The sequence below is a fragment of the Coregonus lavaretus genome (assembly GCF_964263955.1).
Source record: "Coregonus lavaretus genome assembly, contig: HAP1_SCAFFOLD_1262, whole genome shotgun sequence".
Lineage (NCBI taxonomy): Eukaryota > Metazoa > Chordata > Actinopteri > Salmoniformes > Salmonidae > Coregonus > Coregonus lavaretus.
This window is the reverse complement of record NW_028166557.1, coordinates 94,002-115,945: the sequence shown is the minus strand read 5'-3', so window position 1 is coordinate 115,945 and position 21,944 is coordinate 94,002. Positions and strand designations below refer to the sequence as shown.

The following is a 21,944-nucleotide window of genomic DNA, read 5'->3' as shown; positions in this document are numbered from 1 at the left end:
AATTGCCCTCTCAGAGGAAAATGATGGCAGAGAAATCCCCCCTGAAAATACATGGTCAAGCAGTAGTCTCCTTTAAACTGCATTGAATTACTTTTTTAAATGAATGGATTCACATTTAAGGCATAAACTTAAGTTACAAAGCATTACCAAGCATTACAAGGCATTATTCTAAGCATGGTCAGAGTGAGAGAGAGAGATAAAGAAACCATGGCTTGTGCCATGGCCGATAGCTCTAGGGTGAGGGAGAAAGAAATAATCTCACCACAGCAGGTCAGGAACAAATAAGTGATAGAACAATTAATCTTAGACCATGTTATAAGCATCTGAGTTGTTTGGATTCAAAACCTGAGTTGTTTCTCAGAGGTGTGACAATGGTGGTTGGCAAGACCAACACAGAGAATACTGAATTCTTAAGACAACACAGAGAATGCTGAATTCTTAAGACAACACAGGGGAAATTAATACAGTTGATAAGAAGAGTCCATTTGGGGGCTGGGCAGCCCGACAATACATGGTCAAGAAGTCTCTCCTCTCCTTTAAAATTCCACCAACCACACAGAATACTAAGAAGAGTGTTGGTTGGGATTGCGAAACCTCCGGTGATAAGACTGTCTATGAGCGAGCTGTTAAGATTTAAACATATCTATAATGTGTGTCGTCAGGGCCGTGCATGCTGGCAGAGAGGGTAGACATGGGAGGGGTAGGGAGGAGGGCCGGAGATGGCTGGCATTGATGAATCTAATCCCCGAGTTAATTGGTATGACTGATGAAGACAAATTGAAATGGGGTGGCTGAATCAGTGGCTCACACGGAAGGAAGGAAGGGCTGGGAGAGCTTAGAGCTCTCTACTGCAGCCACAGCCGCATACTGCAAGCCCACAACATACTCCATCAAAGAAACAAACACACAAGTGTGTGTGTGTGTGTGTGTGTGTGTGTGTGTGTGCATGCGCGTGTGTTTGCATGTACACACTGAAACACATTCACATAGCATGACAAGTAATCAGTGAAAGGGAGAGCCCCTGACATAAGCCATTTTGTCAGACATAAGTCATATGTTGCTAAGAACAATACTGTTCCACAATTTAGATATAACATTTACAGATTAGGCCTACAGTGTAGGTAAAACTGCTAACACCATGAAGTCATAGCCGAAAATACACAGATTTTCAACACTATCCAGCTTTGTCCTGCATGGCTTCAATGAAAGACACGTTCTGGGCATCACCATCCTTTCGCTGACCAAATGGGTTAACTAATGCAAAGCGTTCATTCACCTGGCTATCTATCTATCTGCGATGGTGGAATCAGGGTCCTTTGAAAAGGCTCTCCTTCAGTCTGTTAATGGACGCAGATCAATTGAGGGAGACAGGGAGCGGCTTGGCACAGTTGCCACATCAAAGAGATTCTAATAACTGCACACTGTGGCCATTATTGAGTCTGAAAAGCCGTCTTTATATTTATTTATATTTGCTTCAAAGCGAAGCAATGGCAGCATCGAGCATATTGAAACTGAAGGCCTTCACTCCTTTTGAAATTGACTAATTTGAGCTCAGGGCCACTGCTAGGCAATTTGGTAACCAAATAGACAGCTATTCACAAATAAAGCCCCAATTTTACCTTAATTTGAATATTATTGTCTATGTTCGTAGTGCCTATTGAGCGCCATTCAAACTACAGACATGATCGTATAATGACAGAATTTTGCAAACTCTAACAAACAGTAACAAAAAACATATATCCCGTATCAATTCAAAGTCGCCTTGTGCTAACAGTATTGGGATGGCGATGCACAGTGCCTTCCATTTTTCCTATTTTGTTGCATTACAACCATTACAAAGTTGTGGAGAAGTACAGATCAGGGTTATAAAAGAATATCCGAAACTTTGAACATCCCACGGAGCACCATTAAATCCATTATTGAAAAATTGAAAGAATATGGCACCACAACAAACCTGCCTAGAGACGGCCGCCCACCAAAACTCACAGACCAGACAAGGAGGGCATTAATCAGAGAGGCAACAAAGAGACCAAAGATAACCCTGAAGGAGCTGCAAAGCTCCACATCGGAGATTGGAGTATCTGCCCATAGGACCACTTTAAGCCGTACACTCCACAGAGCTGGGCTTTACGGATGAGTGGCCAGAAAAAAAGCCATTGCTTGAATTCAAAAAGAAGCAAACATGTTTGGTGTTCGCCAAAAGCCATGTGGGAGACTCCCCAAACATATGGAAGAAGGTACTCTGGTCAGATGAGACTAAAATTGAACTTTTTGGCCATCAAGGAAAACGCTATGTCTGCCACCAACCCAACACCTCTCATCACCCCGAGAACACCATCCCCACAGTGAAGCATGGTGGTGGCAGCATCATGCTGTGGGGATGTTTTTCGTCGGCAGGGACTGGGAAACTGGCCAGAATTGAAGGAATGATGGATGGCGCTAAATACAGGGAAATTCTTGAGGGAAACCCGTTTCAGTCTTCCAGAGATTTGAGACTGTGATGGAGGTTCAACTTCCAGCAGGACAATGACCCTAAGCATACTGCTAAAGCAACACTCGAGTGGTTTAAGGGGAAACATTTAAATGTCTTGGAATGTCCTAGTCAAAGCTCAGACCTCAATCCAATTGAGAATCTGTTGTATGAATTAAAGATTGCTGTACACCAGCGGAACCCATCCAACTTGAAGGAGCTGGAGCAGTTTTGCCTTGAAGAATGGGCAAAACTCCCAGTGGCTAGATGTGCCAAGCTTATAGAGACATACCCCCAGAGACTTGCAGCTGTAATTGCTGCAAAAGGTGGCTCTACAAAGTATTGACTTTGGGGGGGTGAATAGTTATGCACGCTCAAGTTTTCTGTTTTTTTGTCTTATTTCTTATTTGTTTCACAAGAAAAAATATTTTGCATCTTCAAAATGGTGTAAATCAAATAATACAAACCCCCCAAAAATCCATTTTAATTCCAGGTTGTAAGGCAACAAAATAGGAAAAATGCCAAGGGGGGTGAATACTTTTGCAAGCCACTGTATGGCAATGTCCATTAAAAGTTACTGTTACTCTCACTCCCCTAGAGGGAGTGTGGCAGACCAGACAGACTCTCCCTCTGATAAGTTTGTAACTTTGTTCATTAGAGCTGGCCTGTCTCCAGCTGCAGCCGGCTGTCTGTTGTGACAGATCTCCTCTCTCTCTCTCTCTCTCTCTCTCTCTCTCTCTCTCTCTCTCTCTCTCTCTCTCTCTCTCTCTCTCTCTCTCACCGCACTCTCTCTCTCACCGCACTCTCTCGCTCTCTAACTCTCGCTCTCTCTGTATGACGAACCATCAAACAGTCAAAGAGTCAATACAGGACTAAGATTGAATCGTACTACACTGGCTCTGACGCTCGTCGGATGTGGCAGGGCTTGAAAACTATTACAGACTACAAAGGGAAGCACAGCTGCGAGCTGCCCAGTGACACAATACTTCCAGACGAGCTAAACCACTTCTATGCTCGCTTCGAGGCAAGCAACACTGAAGCATGCATGAGAGCACCAGCTGTTCCGGATGACTATGTGATCACGCTCTCCGTAGCCGATGTGAGTAAGACTTTTAAGCAGGTCAACATTCACAAGGCCGCAGGGCCAGACGGATTACCAGGACGTGTACTCCGAGCATGTGCTGACCAACTGGCAAGTGTCTTCACTGACATTTTCAACATGTCCCTGACTGAGTCTGTAATACCAACATGTTTCAAGCAGACCACCATAGTCCCCGTGCCCAAGGACTCTAAGATAACCTGCCTAAATGACTACCGACCTGTAGCACTGACGTCTGTAGCCATGAAGTGCTTTGAAAGGCTGGTCATGGCTCACATCAACACCATTATCCCAGAAACCCTAGACCCACTCCAATTTGCATACCGCCCCAACAGATCCACAGATGATGCAATCTCTATTGCACTCCACCCTGCCCTTTCCCACCTGGACAAGAGGAACACCTACGTGTGAATGCTATTCATTAACTACAGCTCAGCATTCAACACCATAGTGCCCTCAAAGCTCATCACTAAGCTAAGGATCCTGGGACTAAACACCTCCCTCTGCAACTGGATCCTGAACTTCCTGACGGGCCGCCCCCAAGTGGTAAGGGTAGGTAACAACACATCTGCCACACTGATCCTCAACACGGGGGCCCCTCAGGGGTGCATGCTCAGTCCCCTCCTGTACTCCCTGTTCACCCATGACTGCATGGCCAGGCACGACTCCAACACCATCATTAAGTTTGCCGACGACACAACAGTGGTAGGCCTGATCACCGACAACGATGAGACAGCCTATAGGGAGGAGGTCAGAGACCTGGCCGTGTGGTGCCAGGACAACAACCTCTCCCTCAACGTGACCAAGACAAAGGAGATGATTGTGGACTACAGGAAAAAAAAGAGGACTGAGCACGCCCCCATTCTCATCGACGGGGCTGTAGTGGAACAGGTTGAGAGCTTCAAGTTCCTTGGTGTCCACATCACCAACGAACTATCATGGTCCAAACACACCAAGACAGTCGTGAAGAGGGCACGACAAAGCCTATTCCCCCTCAGGAGACTGAAAAGATTTGGCATGGGTCCTCAGATCCTCAAAAAATTCTACAGCTGCACCATCGAGAGCATCCTGACTGGTTGCATCACCGCCTGGTATGGCAACTGCTTGGCCTCCGACCGCAAGGCACTACAGAGGGTAGTGCATACGGCCCAGTACATCACTGGGGCCAAGCTTTCTGCCATCCAGGACCTCTATACCAGGCGGTGTCAGAGGAAAGCCCTCAAAATTGTCAAAGACTCCAGCCACCCTAGTCATAGACTGTTCTCTCTGCTACCGCACGGCAAGCGGTACCGGAGTGCCAAGTCTAGGTCCAAAAGACTTCTCAACAGCTTCTACCCCCAAGCCATAAGACTCCTGAACAGCTAATCATGGCTACCCGGACTATTTGCACTGCCCCCCCACCCCATCCTTTTACGCTGCTGCTACTCTGTTAATTATTTATGCATAGTCACTTTAACTCTGCCCACATGTACATATTACTTCAACTACCTCAACTAGCCGGTGCCTCCGCACATTGACTCTGCACCGGTACCCCCCTGTATATATAGCCTCCCTACTGTTATTTTATTTTACTTCTGCTCTTTTTTTCTCAACACTTTTTTTGTTGTTGTTTTATTTTTACTTTTTTGTTAAAAATAAATGCACTGTTGGTTAAGGGCTGTAAGTAAGCATTTCACTGTAATGTCTGCACCTGTTGTATTCGGCGCATGTGGCCAATAAAATGTGATTTGATTTGATTTGATTTGATGTCTTCACGCAGCTCGGTGAAATAATTTACCGCATGCCGTGCTCCTCCAGATGATTGAAGCGTAATTAGAGTGCTGAGACAGTGCGAGCCAATGACGGGGCGCGGGACTGAGAGCTAGTCAGATGGTCCGTCTCACTCGCGCTGGCTTTGCCCTTCAAAAGTATCACTTTGGAGAGGGAGGGTGAGCGGCACACTGCAGCTAAACTGCATTGATGCCGACGAGCTGCTGCATGAGGCGTCTATGCACATGATGCATTTGGAGAGATAAAGAGAGAGGAATATATGTGTAGGGGAACCTAGGGAGGCTTTGTAGCCTCCTATACACTCAGTGATACTGTCATACTGTCACTATGGGACTAGCTGAAGGAGGAATGGGTTGATAAGGACACAAGATTATACATGACGACAGAGGCATGAAGTTTGCACAAAATATGCTGTTGTTTGTGCATCTATACAGTGTATTCAAAGAGCGGCTGTGACAGCCAGAAAAAAATGGAGCGTGGAACTAGAACATATCTGTACTAGGCTACACCATAATCTCCATGACACCCCCAGTCTCGATGGCAACCACACTACGCGTGGAGCCGGGAAATGTGCTGATTATTACTATCTTCTGGCTGACACCATATGCTTTATGAAAAACACAGCTCACAATGTCTTGCTGAAATGGCATCATATTCAAGGTGGGATAACACAAACTGCAGAGAGAGATGGCTGCTGAGTCTGCACCAGTATCCTCTAGTCCCACCAATTCTCTTTTCTTTCTGAATAGATTCCCACTGCCTGAAAAGAAGCCAAAGTTGACCTCAGCCTAAGGTGCAGCGCAGCTATGTTAAGTTAACCTAGCTATTCTCAGCCACAGCAACAACAGCGTCAGCCATCCGTTTGATTGAAGTCCAGAGGTCACCCTTCGTCTTGTTGAACTGTAAAGGGGTTTCAGTGCAGGAACTGTGTCAAAGAAGTCATCCTTAAAGGATAATAGGGTAATAATGAAAATAATACCACCGCTGCCTGCCCCAGACCACCCACAGGGAGCTTCCTCGCTGTTTGTATGAATATAAATGCAATATTGACAGGAAATTTCCCCTGAGAGATAGGAACGTCAATCTCCGTTATTCTACGCGTAGTGGGCTTTTGCCCTGACCCAAATGTTACCGTAACAACTCCATGGGCCATTAAATGCCTCAATGGCGAACAGAGACGGCTGCCTGATGGGCCAGAGCTGAGCGTTGCCTAAACGTTTGGGATTCATTTCATGGAGGCGCTCTAATGACGTTTTTGGCATATTTTCCCCCTCACTCTAATGTGGACAGGAAGTGAAGGGCAAGCGGAGGCAGAAAGGGTAAACAGCCCTGAGATAGAGAGGGTATCACATGTCAATAACAACCTCAATAACACCCTCCACATCCAAATGAACCAGAGGCTCTCATTTTGGGCCTCTGCTATTACAGAATAAACATGGTAATGTTGGTTAGCTCAGGAGGCAGTGAATTTAGGTTGAATACAGGGTGAATCTAAATATGTATGAATTCAAGGGAGTGTGTAGTGTGTCCGTGTGATGGGGATCCTATGGCTAATCTGGGCTGGAGAGAGAGAGAGAGGAGAGAGAGAGAGAGAGAGAGAGAGAGAGAGGAGAGAGAGAGAGAGAGAGAGAGAGAGAGAGAGAGAGAGAGAGAGAGAGAGAGAGAGAGAGAGAGAGAGAGAGAGAGAGAGAGAGAGAGAGAGAGAGAGAGAGAGAGAGAGAGAGAGAGAGAGAGAGAGAGAGGGAGAGCTTTGTTTTGATCGTGGCAACTATAAGACAAAGGTAGAGAGATAATTTGCATAAAGACTGGGTTGTTGTCTGAGAGCTAGCAGCTGTCAGGTGGAATTGCTTCTCCGACACTGACACCACAATCGAGGGCTCTCACCCTATAATTCAGTGTGATTGGCTCAAGGGGAAAATGGCAGCCTGCAGAGAGTTGAGGAGGAGAGCTCTTTGACAGGTTTGCATTGGCGATGGGAGACACGGACCGTTTACTTCTTATCCTTCTGTCTCTTTTAGCGTCTGTCTTCATGCGGGGAGAAAAAGCGTTTTGCACGCAGTGACACAGCGAATGAAGTCTTCAGCTAGGTGTGAGGGACCCTCCCTCCCCCACCCCACTCCACTGATGAACACACACAGACGCACGCACAAACACTTGCACGCACACACACATACTCTCGCCCAAGCTGCTTCTTTGTAGGTGACTGACAGCGAGGGAGGTACAAGGAAGTGTCCTTCAGGTACCTTCATTATGATTCTCATCCTCATTGATGCTGTCACAGTCCCCAAGGGGGAGGAGGAAATACAATGAAGCCAATGTTTCGTGTTTCCTTGGTATTACCAATTCAGAGGGGGGACATCCAGACAAAGGAAGGAGGGGGAAGAGGAAATAAAGAACCATTTCTCCACCTTTCTCTTCCCTTCTCTTCCCTCCCTCGCAGCTGTGTTTAAATAAGGCACCTTAATAAAAGTATTTTAATGGCACTGCGGCTGGAAAAGAAGGCGGAACTTGATTACTTGGACAGTTTTATTTAATGAGCTCAATGCCTCTGGCTCTGACTGGCAATTCCGTTTATAACTTTGTTGCGGCAGATCTACGTGACAAAATGGAGCCTTGGGAAGGGGAGAATGAGCCCCAGCATGACCATGTTCAGTCATCGGGGTGGCAGCCGTCGCCGCAATGATTTACACCTGCAGGATGTGATGGTGATGCTCACCTGGGTTCCTGTTTGATGCCTCTGGGGGAACCGATAGGTGTTTCAAAGTCACAGTTACAGACAGGCCACGTTAATTATGGATGGGACTAAATTGCGCTCATTGAATGTATGGCAGGTGAAGACATGGTAGACAGGAGTGTGTTTAGGCAGGTGTGTGGCCTTGTGTTTGTGTGAGAGAGAGACAAATAGTGAGAGATAAAGCGAGACAGAGAGCAAGTAGAAGAGAGAGTGAGTAGACAGAGATACAGAGAGAGTCAATAAAAACTCAACGACCCCTTAATGTCTCTCAGACGTGGGATAAAAAGACAGTAGTAGAGAATGCCAGACCCTTAATTGATGTGGGCGGAAACATTCAAGAGTAACCTCCTCCCCCCACCCCCACCCCCACCCCCACCCACACCCACAAAACACTGTTAAAAAGGCAGCTGGGAATGTTGATTGAGAAAAGAAAGCAACACAAAGAAATGTTTTAAATGAAATGGGGAAAGAGCATAGACCCTAATCTCTATTATGTGTGTGTGGCCTCTTATAAATATTAGAGGAAGGACAGACACTTTGTGAAGAGAGGAAATGGGTAAATTGTGCATTTGAGAGATGGCATACGTGAGCACCTAGCAGGATATCATCTCTCCTAGCTACTCCCATTATTTTTCATCACAATAATGGGGGTATAATCTTCATCATAATTTCTAGTATCATCATCCTGACCATCATCATTATTGGAATTGTGAATAAAGTATCTCTCTCATCTTCCTCCTCCTCCTCCACCTCCTCATCATCACCATCACCACAGTTCTAATCAACACCAATGTCAGTAGCATCAGTAAAGGTTAAAAGTCGGATTAAATGTTAAATTAAGCCTCTAGCTAGCTGCCCTTATGGTATGGTATGGTATTTACTGTCTCAAGCTGTGGAGCTCACTGGGGTCTCTCATGTTCCAGCTCCTCTCATCTGCTTCCACTTTCACACAATCATATCAAAGAGGACATGACAGGCAGCTATGTGCACTGCAACCAGAGCACAGTCTAATTGACACAGTGTCCACCACAGGGCACCGGCAGCAGGAGAATGCATGCCCGCACACATGCAGACACACACACACACACATGGAATGGTGCTGTACTGTATATGGCCACAGCCCTGCCCCTGTCATACACTGTGTAGTAGTTAGGGAAGAGATGTGGGACAGAGCCATTGGAAACATAAAGCATATCTAAACTCCCCTTCTGCAGGCCAGAGTGGCCTCCCACCATGTCACAGACATTACCACACCACGGTCTGTTTCTGGGTCTGTATCTGGATAGGGGTCCTGTGATTCTCTCCCAGACCATGCAACTGTAAAAGCCCACATTCAGTAACGAGCGAGCAGACCTTGTATATTGTAGTGTATGTAATGGGTGTAAGTCATCGAAGGACACTAACATTCTAATAGTTCTTACCTTGGCCATTTGAGCCTGCACCCCGGTGGCTTTGAGAGACGACACCGCCTTCTGTGCTGCAGCCGGGCTATCAAAGTCCACAAAGCCATATCCTGAAGGGATAGAGAGAGAGGAGAGAATGTTGAAAAATGCAGGTGGAGTTAGACAAAGACAGAGAATGACAGGGCTTGGTAATTGTAACAGTAATAGGTGGGTAATATAACCACAGAGGCTGCCAGTTCTCATATCTTGTGAGCACTACATCGCTTGATAATTAGCGGCTCTGACGTTCATATGGGGATGCTTAGGAATGCTAATTAGGAGCATATATGAACTGTTTAGCAATAACAAACCCAAGCCAATGTATTGTATAGTCCTAGGCTACATTATACAATGCTGAATATACACTGAGTACACAAAACATTTAGCGCACCTGCTCTTTCCATGACATAGACTGACCAGGTGAATCCAGGTGAAAGCTATGATCCCTTATTGATGTCACTTGTGAAATCCACTTCAATCAGTGTAGATGAAGGGGAGGAGACAGGTTAAATATTTTTTTTAAAGCCTTGAGACAATTGAGACATGGATTATGTATGTGTGCCATTCAGAGGTTGAATGGGCAAGACACAACATTTAAGTGCCTTTGAATGGGGTATGGTAGTAGGTGCCAGGTGCACCAGTTTGTGTCAAGAACTGCAATGCTGATGGGTTTTTCACACTCAACAGAATCCTGTATGTCAAGAATGGTCCACCACCCAAAGGACATCCAGCCAACTTGACACAACTGTGGGAAGCATTGGAGTCAACATGGGCTAGCATCCCTGTGGAACGCTTTTGAGACCTTGTAGAGTCCATGCCCTGACGAATTGAGGCTGTTCTGAGGGCAAAAGGGGGGGTTCCTAATGTTTGGTATACTCAGTGTAAGCTACATTATACAATGCTGAATATACACCCGTATTTTATAGTCCTAGGCTATATTATACAATACTGAATATACACCCGTATTTTATAGTCCTAGGCTATATTATACAATACTGAATATACACCCGTATTTTATAGTCCTAGGCTACATTTTACAATGCTGAATTCTATATGCACAGAAAGTATTCACAAAACATGCCAGTTCTTCTAACGCAAGGAATCCCCCTCAAAACAGAAAACCTCTTGATATTTGAAGTGGCTGACGTTGGCCATCACACTCCTCACAACAACAGCCCATTAGCACAGAGAGTGCCATTTCATTTCGCAGTGTTCTTAATTCTCACCCCGGCAACAAATCTCTCAAAGGTTGACGGCGTGGTACCAGAGCCTTCGTTCGTCCGTCCCCAACCCCCCCCCCCCCCCCTCCCTTTTTTTCTCTCTCTTTCCCACCCCCTCTGGAAATCCATCAGTGGTGAAAAGACGAGAATGAATCTGCAGCTGTGATTTATAAGTTATTGTGATCCCGACATTCCCAGGCATGTATCAGCGGCGGGGTCGCATCGGTGTTAATTAAAATTTGGTTCCAGATTAAAAGCAGTCAATGGTGGCCTCTGATCCACTGTTTCACAAGGAAAGTGTAATTAGAAAGGGATAATGGGGGGAGCCGGGCCGAGCTGGTGTGGCTCCCCTATACACACTTTTTCACACACACACACATGGGCGAGCACACACAAACACACACAGACACCGATGTGTGTGTGGAGTTTCCTGCATTCGATAGAGGTAAAGGAGCGTGAAATAAAGGCAAAATCATAACCTGTGGCAGAACGGAATTGAGCTCCCGTCTGATTAACAACAGGATGGTAAAATGAAGGAGAACTGACAAATGTTAATTAGGAAACACTACTGTAAGAGCTGGAGGTGAAATAAGGTTGAATTAAATCATATTGCCAAAACAGATCTAGTGGTTCTACCTAGCTGAGATGCAGTTAACCGTCTCATAAATATAATATTCAAGAGGTGAATGATTAAGCATAAAAAGAAATGTTCAGTGGAAGAGGAACATGAAAGGGGTTTGAGAAAGAGACTGTTGACCTACATTCAGCAGAGGTAGGAGAGTACTGGTTCCTCAGAGCAGGGATTACCTGTACGGCACTGGGTAGTCACTGTGGTCGGCTCCATGCAGAGACCAAGGCCAAAAGGCTACAGCACTACGGCGCGACCTCAAACGATCAAATGACCCGTGAATACCAAACACAAACCCTGACAGAGAGTGTTCAACTGAACCCAGTTGCAGGAGTCCGAAGAGGGCAATGTAGGTCAGGACAAGGAGAGGATAGTCAATATGACAGACAGTGAAGTCCTCAATGACTGGAGTTACAGTATGCGTGTCTAACATGGTACAGCACAGACAGTATTGTATTGGGGTGCCTGCATTTATTTAGTCATCCCATGAGAGTCATTCGGCCAGTACAAAACACTCTCTCTTCAGATGCTGAGAATACATCAGGGTCAGCAGATAACCTTTCACTCAGTTCAAGCGATCAAAAAAAGAAATCACACATAAACTGCACTCCACATGCTCTCAAAACACTGTTGTTCAAAGGCAAGTACGAGGAGGTGCAGTACAGTATTTCTAATGAGGGTGCTCTAGAATTACACCCATGGAGAGGGAGTGGAGGAAGGCATCACTTTGAAGTCGCAAACACATCCTGGTGGTACGCAAACAAAAAATCTATATCTGTCACTGAGAGCCGGCTCAACATGATTGAGTAGATGCACCATGTCTGATACACTGCAAAGCTACAGCAACAACAAAAAAAAGCAGAATAAAGAGAAACATGAACTGCCTTATCGCATTTCCTGGTCTAACTGATGCTGTTGAAATAAAGACAGACTTGCTAGTTAGGATGGTGAAGCCTAGAAGCTCTGCAGAGCGCAGCAAGAGCCCAAGGCCCATTTGAAATGCACTGCACTTTAGGCTAGACCGCTAACGCTAAGCTACGTAGCTACAATATCCTGAAACCAGATAAGGGACTTATTACAATGCACGTATCAATGTATCAATCATGCATCATTCATGCATTTCGCTATCAAATTATGTTAATCATAATTACATAGGGGGAATTAGCATATTTTATCTGCATAATAGTCTGGATTGTTTGGGGTCCCCACCTAAATTGATATTCCCATTTTGATACAGTATTGCCATTTACATATTCTGCTAGCTCTAATGATCCTGTTTTGCATTGCATACTACTTTATAATAATACCATCAGCATGAATACATTTTTCAGTCACACATAGGCAGAATTACTATAGCTACATGTAATCGCTTACATCCATATGAGTCATCAAAGAGGTAGACCAGCTGACGCACATATTATTAATTACCGCGGTTACACACATTTGCATGCTGTAATAGAGGAGATACATATGGCCACTCTATAAACAATATTCATGCTGCTTTATACAGTATAAAAAAAATTGACATGCCAGCCCAACAGGGGCAGATGACGCTTGTTCTTACTTCACAGTAGGGCCGGAAAAAGAAATATAATAATTTGACATTTTAGTCATTTAGCAGACGCTCTTATCCAGAGCAACTTACAATTAGTGAGTGCAAAAAAATTTCATACTGGCCCCCCGTGGGTAATAATAACCTTTTTTTTTTTTTTGCAGAAATCCCTATTTGAACATGTAAACATTCATGTGCCTTAATTACAAACTTGTATGAGATCCGTAAAACTATGTATAAACATGTTTAATTATGAGCCTACTTTAGCCAAGGCGAAAGCACTGAGCTACTGTGCATTCGGAACGTTTTCAGACCCCATCCCTTTTTCCACATTTTGTTACGTTACAGCCTTATTCTAAAATTGATTAAATACATATTTTCCATAATCAATTTACACACAATACCCCATAATGACGAAGCAAATACAGGTTTTTTAATTTTTTTTGCTAATTTATTAAAATAAAACAACGGAAATATCACATTTACATAAGTATTCAAACCTTTACTCAGTACTTTGTTGAAGCACCTTTGGCAGCGATTACAGCCTCAAATCTTCTTGGGTATGACGCTACAAGCTTGGCACACCTGTATCTGGGGAGTTTCTCCCATTCTTCTCTGCAGATCCTCTCAAGCTCTGTAAGGTTGGATGGGGAGTGTTGCTGAACAGCTATTTGCAGGTCTCTCCAGAGATGTTCGATCGGGTTCAAGTCCGGGCTCTGGCTGGGCCACTCAAGGACATTCAGAGACTTGTCCCGAAACCACTCCTGCGTTGTCTTGGATGTGTGCTTAGGGTCGTTGTCCTGTTAGAAGGTGAACCTTCGGCCCCAGTCTGAGGTCCTGAGCGCTCTGGAGCAGGTTTTCATCAAGGATCTCTCTGTAATTTGCTCAGTTCATCTTTGCCTCAATCCTGACTAGTCTCCCAGTCCCTGCCGCTGAAAAACATCCCCACAGCATGATGCTACCACCACCATGCTTCCCCGTAGGGATGGAGCCAGGTTTCCTCCAGACGTGACGCTTGGCATTCAGGCCAAAGAGTTCAATCTTGGTTTCATCAGACCAGAGAATCTTGTTTCTCATGGTCTGAGAGTCTTTAGGTGCCTTTTGGCAAACTCCAAGCAGGCTGTCGTGTGCCTTTTACTGAGGAGTGGCTTCCGTCTGGCCACTCTATCATAAAGGCCTGATTGGTGGAGTGCTGCAGATATGGTTTTCCTTCTGAAAGGTTCTCCCATCTCCACAGAGGTACTCTAGAGCTCTGTCAGAGTGACCATCGGGTTCTTGGTCACCTCCCTGACCAAGGCCCTTCTCCCCCGATTGCTCAGTTTGGCCAGGTGGCCAGCTCTAGGAAGAGTCTTGGCGGTTCCAAACTTCTTCCATTTTAGAATGATGGAGGCCACTGTGTTCTTGGGGACCTTCAATGCTGCAGAAATCTTTTGATACCCTTCCCCAGGTCTGTGCCTCGACACAATCCTGTCTCGGAGCTCTACGGACAATTCCTTCAACCTCATGGCTTGGTTTTTGCTCTGACATGTACTGTCAACTGTGGGACCTTATATAGACAGGTGTGTGCCTTTCTAAATCATGTCCAATCAAGTGCATTTACCACAGGTGGACTCCAATCAAGTTGTAGAAACATCTAAAGAATTATCAATGGAAACAGGATGCACCTGAGCTCAATTTCGAGTCTCATAGCAAAGGGTCTGAATACTTATGTAAATAAGGTTTTCTGTTTTTCATTTGCACTAAATTTGCTAACATTTCTAAAAACCTGTTTTCGCTTCATCATTATGGGGTATTGTGTGTAGATTGCTGAGGAATTGTGTTTATTTAATCCATTTTAGAATAAGGCTGTAACATAACAAAATGTGGAAAAAGTCAAGGGCTCTGAATACTTTCTCTAGGGAGAAAGACAGGATCCTTCCTGGCTAGCCATGTTTGGCTGAGATAAAGGAGGGGTTGACCATGCTGAAGGTTGGCCATGCTTTCACATGTTAATTCTTACAGAAATGGGTGGGTCTATGGCGTAAGAGGGTGGAACGATGCTGAATGGGCGTGAACAAAGAAGATCTCTCTAGCACTCAACAGAATCTTTCAAGGGCATTTTCTCCTACTTGTCTCCGAAGTGGGATACCACGTTTATCATCTTTTAAAGCAGTATAACTTTTCCATGCTTCCTCCAATCACAGTGTATGATATACCATTTTGGAGCTCTGAACTTTTGTAATCTGTAAAAACTTAAATATTTTGTCTTGCCCATTCACCCTCTGAATGGCACACATACACAATCCATGTCTAGATTGTCTCAAGGCTTAAAAATCCTTCTTTAACCTGTCTTCTCCCCTTCATCTACACTGATTGAAGTGGATTTAACAGGTGACATCAATAAGGGATCATAGCTTTCACCTGGATTCACCTGGTCAATCTGTCATTGAAAGAGCAGGTGTTCTTAATGTGTTGTACACTCAGTGTATAGAAATGTATCAAACCAATGATGAAGCAGATTTATTTCAAGTGAGGCACAATACAGAGCTACAGGCACAGCAATGTAAAACCCTCATTTATTATATAGTGAATGTCATAGGATACCCGACAGACCTACAGTCAGAAGCATGCTAGACCATGGACCAGTACTAATGACCCCAAGGCTGACATGACTCAACTTATGGAAGTGTTTATAGTTGACCCTGTTCTTTCCACCACCACATCACTCAATAACGTGTTTGATAAATTCATTAAATGAAGCAATTGGATATTGGTCATGTTTTCGTACTTGTAGCAAATCATTGGAGAGGACATAGGAACCCTTGACAAGATGTTATTAAAGGGGGACTTTTATGAGATGTATTTACTAAGTCTGTGGGGTTTTGACCAGCGAGCAGCCCTTTCACAGGGAGGGTGGGTGATGGTTTGGGTGAGCTGCTTTGCAGTAAGCAGAGCAAACAGTGAGGCAGCGTGGGTGTTTTAAATAGCGAGCTGGATGGTATTTTGGGCTAGCTGTGTGTGTGTTTGTGCCTGTGTGTGTGTCTATATGTGTCCGTGTGTGTTTCTGTGTGTAAGTGTATGTGTGTGTGTCTGTGTGTCCGTGTGTGTGTGTGTGTGTGTGTGGCTAGCTGCTAGCTGCAGCCAAGGCCGGGTTGGTTGGTCCTGCTCCAAGCCCAGATGAGAGGATCCTGGCTCTGCATTCCTCCTCATTTATCCTCCTGCACTGGGGGACTGGCGCAAAAAAAAATAAAGGCTCCCAGAGCCCGTCTTGTGGCCGCTGTCTATGCACTACAAAACCAGCAGTGTATGTGTGTGTGTGTGTGTGTGTGTGTGTGTGTGCTTGTGTGTCTAAACTGAGGCGGAACAAATATATCTTGGTTGAGGGATCATGCGGAGGAACATTTGTTTAATGTCATGTATAAAAATGTTATCTTTGGGTTGGAGACCTCTGACCACATCAGTCTTATCAGGGCGTAACAGCACAGGGAGTTGACATATCACACGGCACCACTTCCCCTCGCAAATACACTGGTAGGACAGACGTGTTTTCATCTGGGCTTCTCTGCACACATACACACACCCAACCCACAAGTATGCACACTGCTCATAGCAACACACACGTGTGTGTACATGTACAGTACATGTGCACATGCACACACATGCAAGCACACACACACACACCATACAGACCAGAACACACAGCTATTACACATTAATTTACCGTCCACACATTCAATGTCAACCTGTCAGCCTAACGCTCGGGGACAATATCCCTTATGGAGCGTTCTTTTATGTGAGACACTACAGATGAGATAGTGGTACAGGCAATTCACGTATCAACCCTGCAACATGGATTTATTTGGGGATTCATCTCTCGCTGATGCACGGTATTGGCTTCATTGTATTTATTGTCATTTTCTCCCAGGTATAAAAGTGTCCCTGGCTGCATCCCAAATGTCCCCCTCTATTCATTACATAGGCCCTATGGGTCCTGGTCAAAAGCAGTGCACTATACAGGGAATAGAGTGCCACTTAGGACGTAGCTCTTGTCTGTGAGCTACAGTGCCCTGCTGAGGACAGAGTGCCAGGGCACAGGACCAAGGGGACACGGCCAGCACAGCTCTTGTCAGGAACAACCTCATACTGTTCCAGAACACCTACAGTATGTACTGTCCTGTACAGTAATAGCCTTGGGTATAGACACTACGGACTGGTTTCCCGGACACAGATTAAGCCAGTCCTGGACTAAAAAGCATTTTCAATGGAGATTCTCTGTCCAGGAAACGGGCCCTATGGGTTTCAACCCAAAATGGATCAACTGGGTATGGACCTCTACCTGGGGTGGGAGAGCTGCATAATGACATGTCAATCATTATCTGATCAATAACGTTCTGCCTCCCTTAGCTGCAGGATCTGTCCATTGATCTTCTGTCTGTCTGCACCACTTTTATTGTAGCAGAGCTAAATGTTACTGTAAAGCATTGCTTCTTGTAGAACTGTTACATTTCAGTGCAGCAGAGCAGGAAATTAACCAGGTGCTATAGATATGAGATTATCATCTTGACTATTCAAATACTGAAGTATTTTCATATCTGGGCTTTAGTTAATCCTTCCTTCCTTCCCTCTATCCTTCGCCTTCCTACCAATGCCCAGGGGTAACGTATAGTACAACACCATACAGTACAGCTGCTATAGTATTTTACTCAAATTCTCATCAATCAAAACAAGTAACTGGGTTTCTGAGGTACAGTAATTCCAAAACCAACATTCCTGTTGCACAGTTGATTTAATTGATAACCAGTTGACATTATTTTGTATCAATAATTAAGAATTATGAGGGCTTATTCCGGAAAGCCTCCTATCATAAATGTTCCATTATGATTTGTGGACTCATAAAGCTATCTACTGTATATTGGGCTAAGATGTTACTTAAATACCCAGTTACTAAAAGAGACAGCTCGGGTTTGAAAATCACTCAGTTCACAGTGTTTAAATTAAGCTCCATTTAGATGAGAGAGAATTACAAATGCGCCAGTCTTGACTAAATGGCTAGCCTGATTTAAGAGACCCAAAACCAGCTTTGAAAATTATAATTTGCAAATTTTAATAATAATAATATGCCATTTAGCAGACGCTTTTATCCAAAGCGACTTACAGTCATGCGTGCATACATTTTTGTGTATGGGTGGTCCCGGGGATCGAACCCACTACCTTGGCGTTACAAGCACCGTGCTCTACCAGCTGAGCTACAGAGGACCACCTCTCACAGCCAACTGGTGTTAATTGATATGAGTGGGCAGAATAATGCTAGTGAGAAAATATCCTAAACGCGCAGCAGTGTTGAGTTTGAGACCACCTAAAATGAGCCCGATTCAAGACCAAGACCGGAGCAAATCGAGTCCGAGTCAAGACCGGAGAGGGGGCGAGATCGAGTCAATACCGAGACCGGGAGGGGGACAAGGGGTCCGAGACCGAGTCAAGTGATCGAGACCAGAAAAATGCGAGTCCAATTCAAGACCATGATTGTTATTTTGTCAAATCACCACCATAATAACAGTTTAAAATGTCCAGTATATCTGTGTTCATATTTCAGAACAACATGTCGATTATTTAGACATTCAGAATAGTGAAAAAAGGCATGCTGAGGGAAAAAAGAGCCACTCTAAAAAGTATTACTAACCCAAACACAGTGGGGAACAATGGGCCTTCTATGCCTTCAGAGAAGGGCTAAGGATTTATAAAATAATTATTAAATTAATAACATTATTATTATTATTTTCAATGATGTTCTGATTTAATCTCTTCAGTTTCTGTTGGAAAGGAAAGGGTTAACAGTGAAGAGAAAAAAAATGATACAATCAGGATTTGTCTTTGCTGGTCTCTGGGGAGATACATCTAGCTAGCTAAGTCAGCCATGATTTTGGAGTGACAGTGGAATCAACCAATTACATTTTGACTTAATGGGTGGGACCGTTTTTACAAAAACTTATGGAAAGTTCTGCCTACTTGAAGGCCAACAGGTCACTGCACAATAGAGAGCAGTAGTTTTCCCAGGGTCTAGCTAGCTAGCTTTTGTTGTTGGCTAGTTTGCAGGGGCTGCAGCAGGTGTTATCAAAGAGGATGTGTTGCTAATTTGTTAGCTTCTTCCTTTTCAAGAATAACTTTCAACAAGAAGTTAAGTTTCAAATTATCATCATCTGGTGAGTGGAACTGTGTTTCTTATTGCAGCGCGGTTGCTGTTGTTAGCCATCTCTTTGAAAATAACATGTGCATTTAAAGTGGAACTGACAGCATTTTAACAACATGAAATCTTATTTAAATCTGTTCATATACACCCCCAGGAAGAATATTATACTTTTTCTTACAATGTTTGGGAATTACGTATACTAAGGCATTTGTGAAAATTTTATAGCAATATAGAGTGGGAAAGGGGCCGTGCGTTTGGACAATTAATAGACACTGCAGTAAATAAAAATGAATAAAGTTATCTGTCTTTTCCAGCACCGGAGTCTACAAAGAACGATGCGCTATAGCCAATCAGAGCTACAGTAGACCTTTATACAAACAAGCCATTTGCCACACGGGCCTGTCATCATTCACTTTGAACTGGACTGTGTGTTTACAGGCACTTGCAACAGCGTGACTTTAGATCATTAGAATGCATTCCCCAAAAGCCACAAAATACACCTGAATGGATTTCTACAAATATGTAAACACCACGGGAGTCCTCTTACATTTGGGAACTTTACAGTCATATTGATCAAACAACCATGAAAAGGTAGGCTCTCTCTCAGTTATGCACATCAACAACAACAACAACATCAACAACTAATGCTAGCCAGAGCAAGATGAGCTAAAATCTAACGAAGGAACATTAGATAAACCCTCTCAAACTTGCACTGATAAACGATGTGGAATTGTAGCCTGCTCGTCCTTTTGCAGCTTGCCTGCCAATGCATGCTTGTCCCAACCAAGCACACAAGCTAACTGGATATAGTTGGCTAGCTTGCTAGCTAGCTACTTCCAGACACAAATGAGAGAACACCTCACTCTGACCATTTTACTCACCGTAGCAGAGCTGGTTAGGCTGTTTACATGTTATCTAGAGCGTTCTTGACTAACTTACTTTTTTTCCCTTCGTTTACTGACACCGGTCATATTCAGTGGGGGTTGCACGTTCGTAAATTAATCTGTTGTTCTGCGCTCTGGCACACTCAGACAAGAGTACTCTGAAATCGGAGTAGATAGCCAGAGTGAATTTGCGAACGCAAGGGATATGCTAACTGAATAACAGTCATTCAAGTTCTTGCTTGCTAACCAAATAACACCTGCATCTCTAGCTGTGTATAGCCACTGAAAAACTATATGAGCGGAAAAAGTCACTCACTCACCCACTCCTCCAATGGCATGACATGACATCCTCCTAGCAGCTAGCTAGCTAGCTATCGTTAGGCTCTGTGTTTTTAGCTTGCTACATACAGTGGGGGAAAAAAGTATTTAGTCAGCCACCAATTGTGCAAGTTCTCCCACTTAAAAAGATGAGAGAGGCCTGTAATTTTCATCATAGGTACACGTCAACTATGACAGACAAATTGAGAAAAAAAAATCCAGAAAATCCCATTGTAGGATTTTTTATGAATTTATTTGCAAATTATGGTGGAAAATAAGTATTTGGTCACCTACAAACAAGCAAGATTTCTGGCTCTCACAGACCTGTAACTTCTTCTTTAAGAGGCTCCTCTGTCCTCCACTCGTTACCTGTATTAATGGCACCTGTTTGAACTTGTTATCAGTATAAAAGACACCTGTCCACAACCTCAAACAGTCACACTCCAAACTCCACAATGGCCAAGACCAAAGAGCTGTCAAAGGACACCAAAAACAAAATTGTAGACCTGCACCAGGCTGGGAAGACTGAATCTGCAATAGGTAAGCAGCTTGGTTTGAAGAAATCAACTGTGGGAGCAATTATTAGGAAATGGAAGACATACAAGACCACTGATAATCTCCCTCGATCTGGGGCTCCACGCAAGATCTCACCCCGTGGGGTCAAAATGATCACAAGAACGGTGAGCAAAAATCCCAGAACCACACGGGGGGACCTGGTGAATGACCTGCAGAGAGCTGGGACCAAAGTAACAAAGCCTACCATCAGTAACACACTACGCCGCCAGGGACTCAAATCCTGCAGTGCCAGACGTGTCCCCCTGCTTAAGCCAGTACATGTCCAGGCCCGTCTGAAGTGCATTTGGATGATCCAGAAGAGGATTGGGAGAATGTCATATGGACAGATGAAACCAAAATATAACTTTTTGGTAAAAACTCAACTCGTCATGTTTGGAGGACAAAGAATGCTGAGTTGCATCCAAAGAACACCATACCTACTGTGAAGCATGGGGTTGGAAACATCATGCTTTGGGGCTGTTTTTCTGCAAAGGGACCAGGACGACTGATCCGTGTAAAGGAAAGAATGAATGGGGCCATGTATCGTGAGATTTTGAGTGAAACCCTCCTTCCATCAGCAAGGGCATTGAAGATGAAACGTGGCTGGGTCTTTCAGCATGACAATGATCCCAAACACACCGCCCGGGCAACGAAGGAGTGGCTTCGTAAGAAGCATTTCAAGGTCCTGGAGTGGCCTAGCCAGTCTCCAGATCTCAACCCCATAGAAAATCTTTGGAGGGAGTTGAAGGTCTGTGTTGCCCAGCGACAGCCCCAAAACATCACTGCTCTAGAGGAGATCTGCATGGAGGAATGGGCCAAAATACCAGCAACAGTGTGTGAAAACCTTGTGAAGACTTACAGAAAACGTTTGACCTGTGTCATTGCCAACAAAGGGTATATAACAAAGTATTGAGAAACTTTTGTTATTGACCAAATACTTATTTTCCACCATCATATGCCAATAAATTCATTAAAAATCCTACAATGTGATTTTCTGGATTTTTTTTTCTCATTTTGTCTGTCATAGTTGACGTGTACCTATGATGAAAATTACAGGCCTCTCTCATCTTTTTAAGTGGGAGAACTTGCACAATTGGTGGCTGACT

General features: G+C 44.3%; 1 protein-coding gene across 1 annotated transcript in view; it reads right to left on the bottom strand.

The window, feature by feature from the left end:
• Positions 1-9,494: 9,494 nt before the first annotated feature.
• The window catches only part of LOC311114553 (RNA-binding motif, single-stranded-interacting protein 3-like), a gene marked incomplete at its 3' end in the record, with an annotated part of 106,006 nt that continues 93,556 nt past the window's right edge, over positions 9,495-21,944 (bottom strand). Inside the window, exon 4 of the mRNA XM_084189795.1 lies at positions 9,495-9,586. Coding sequence (XP_084045921.1) covers positions 9,495-9,586 — 92 coding nt within the window. The remainder of the gene's footprint in view (positions 9,587-21,944) is intronic.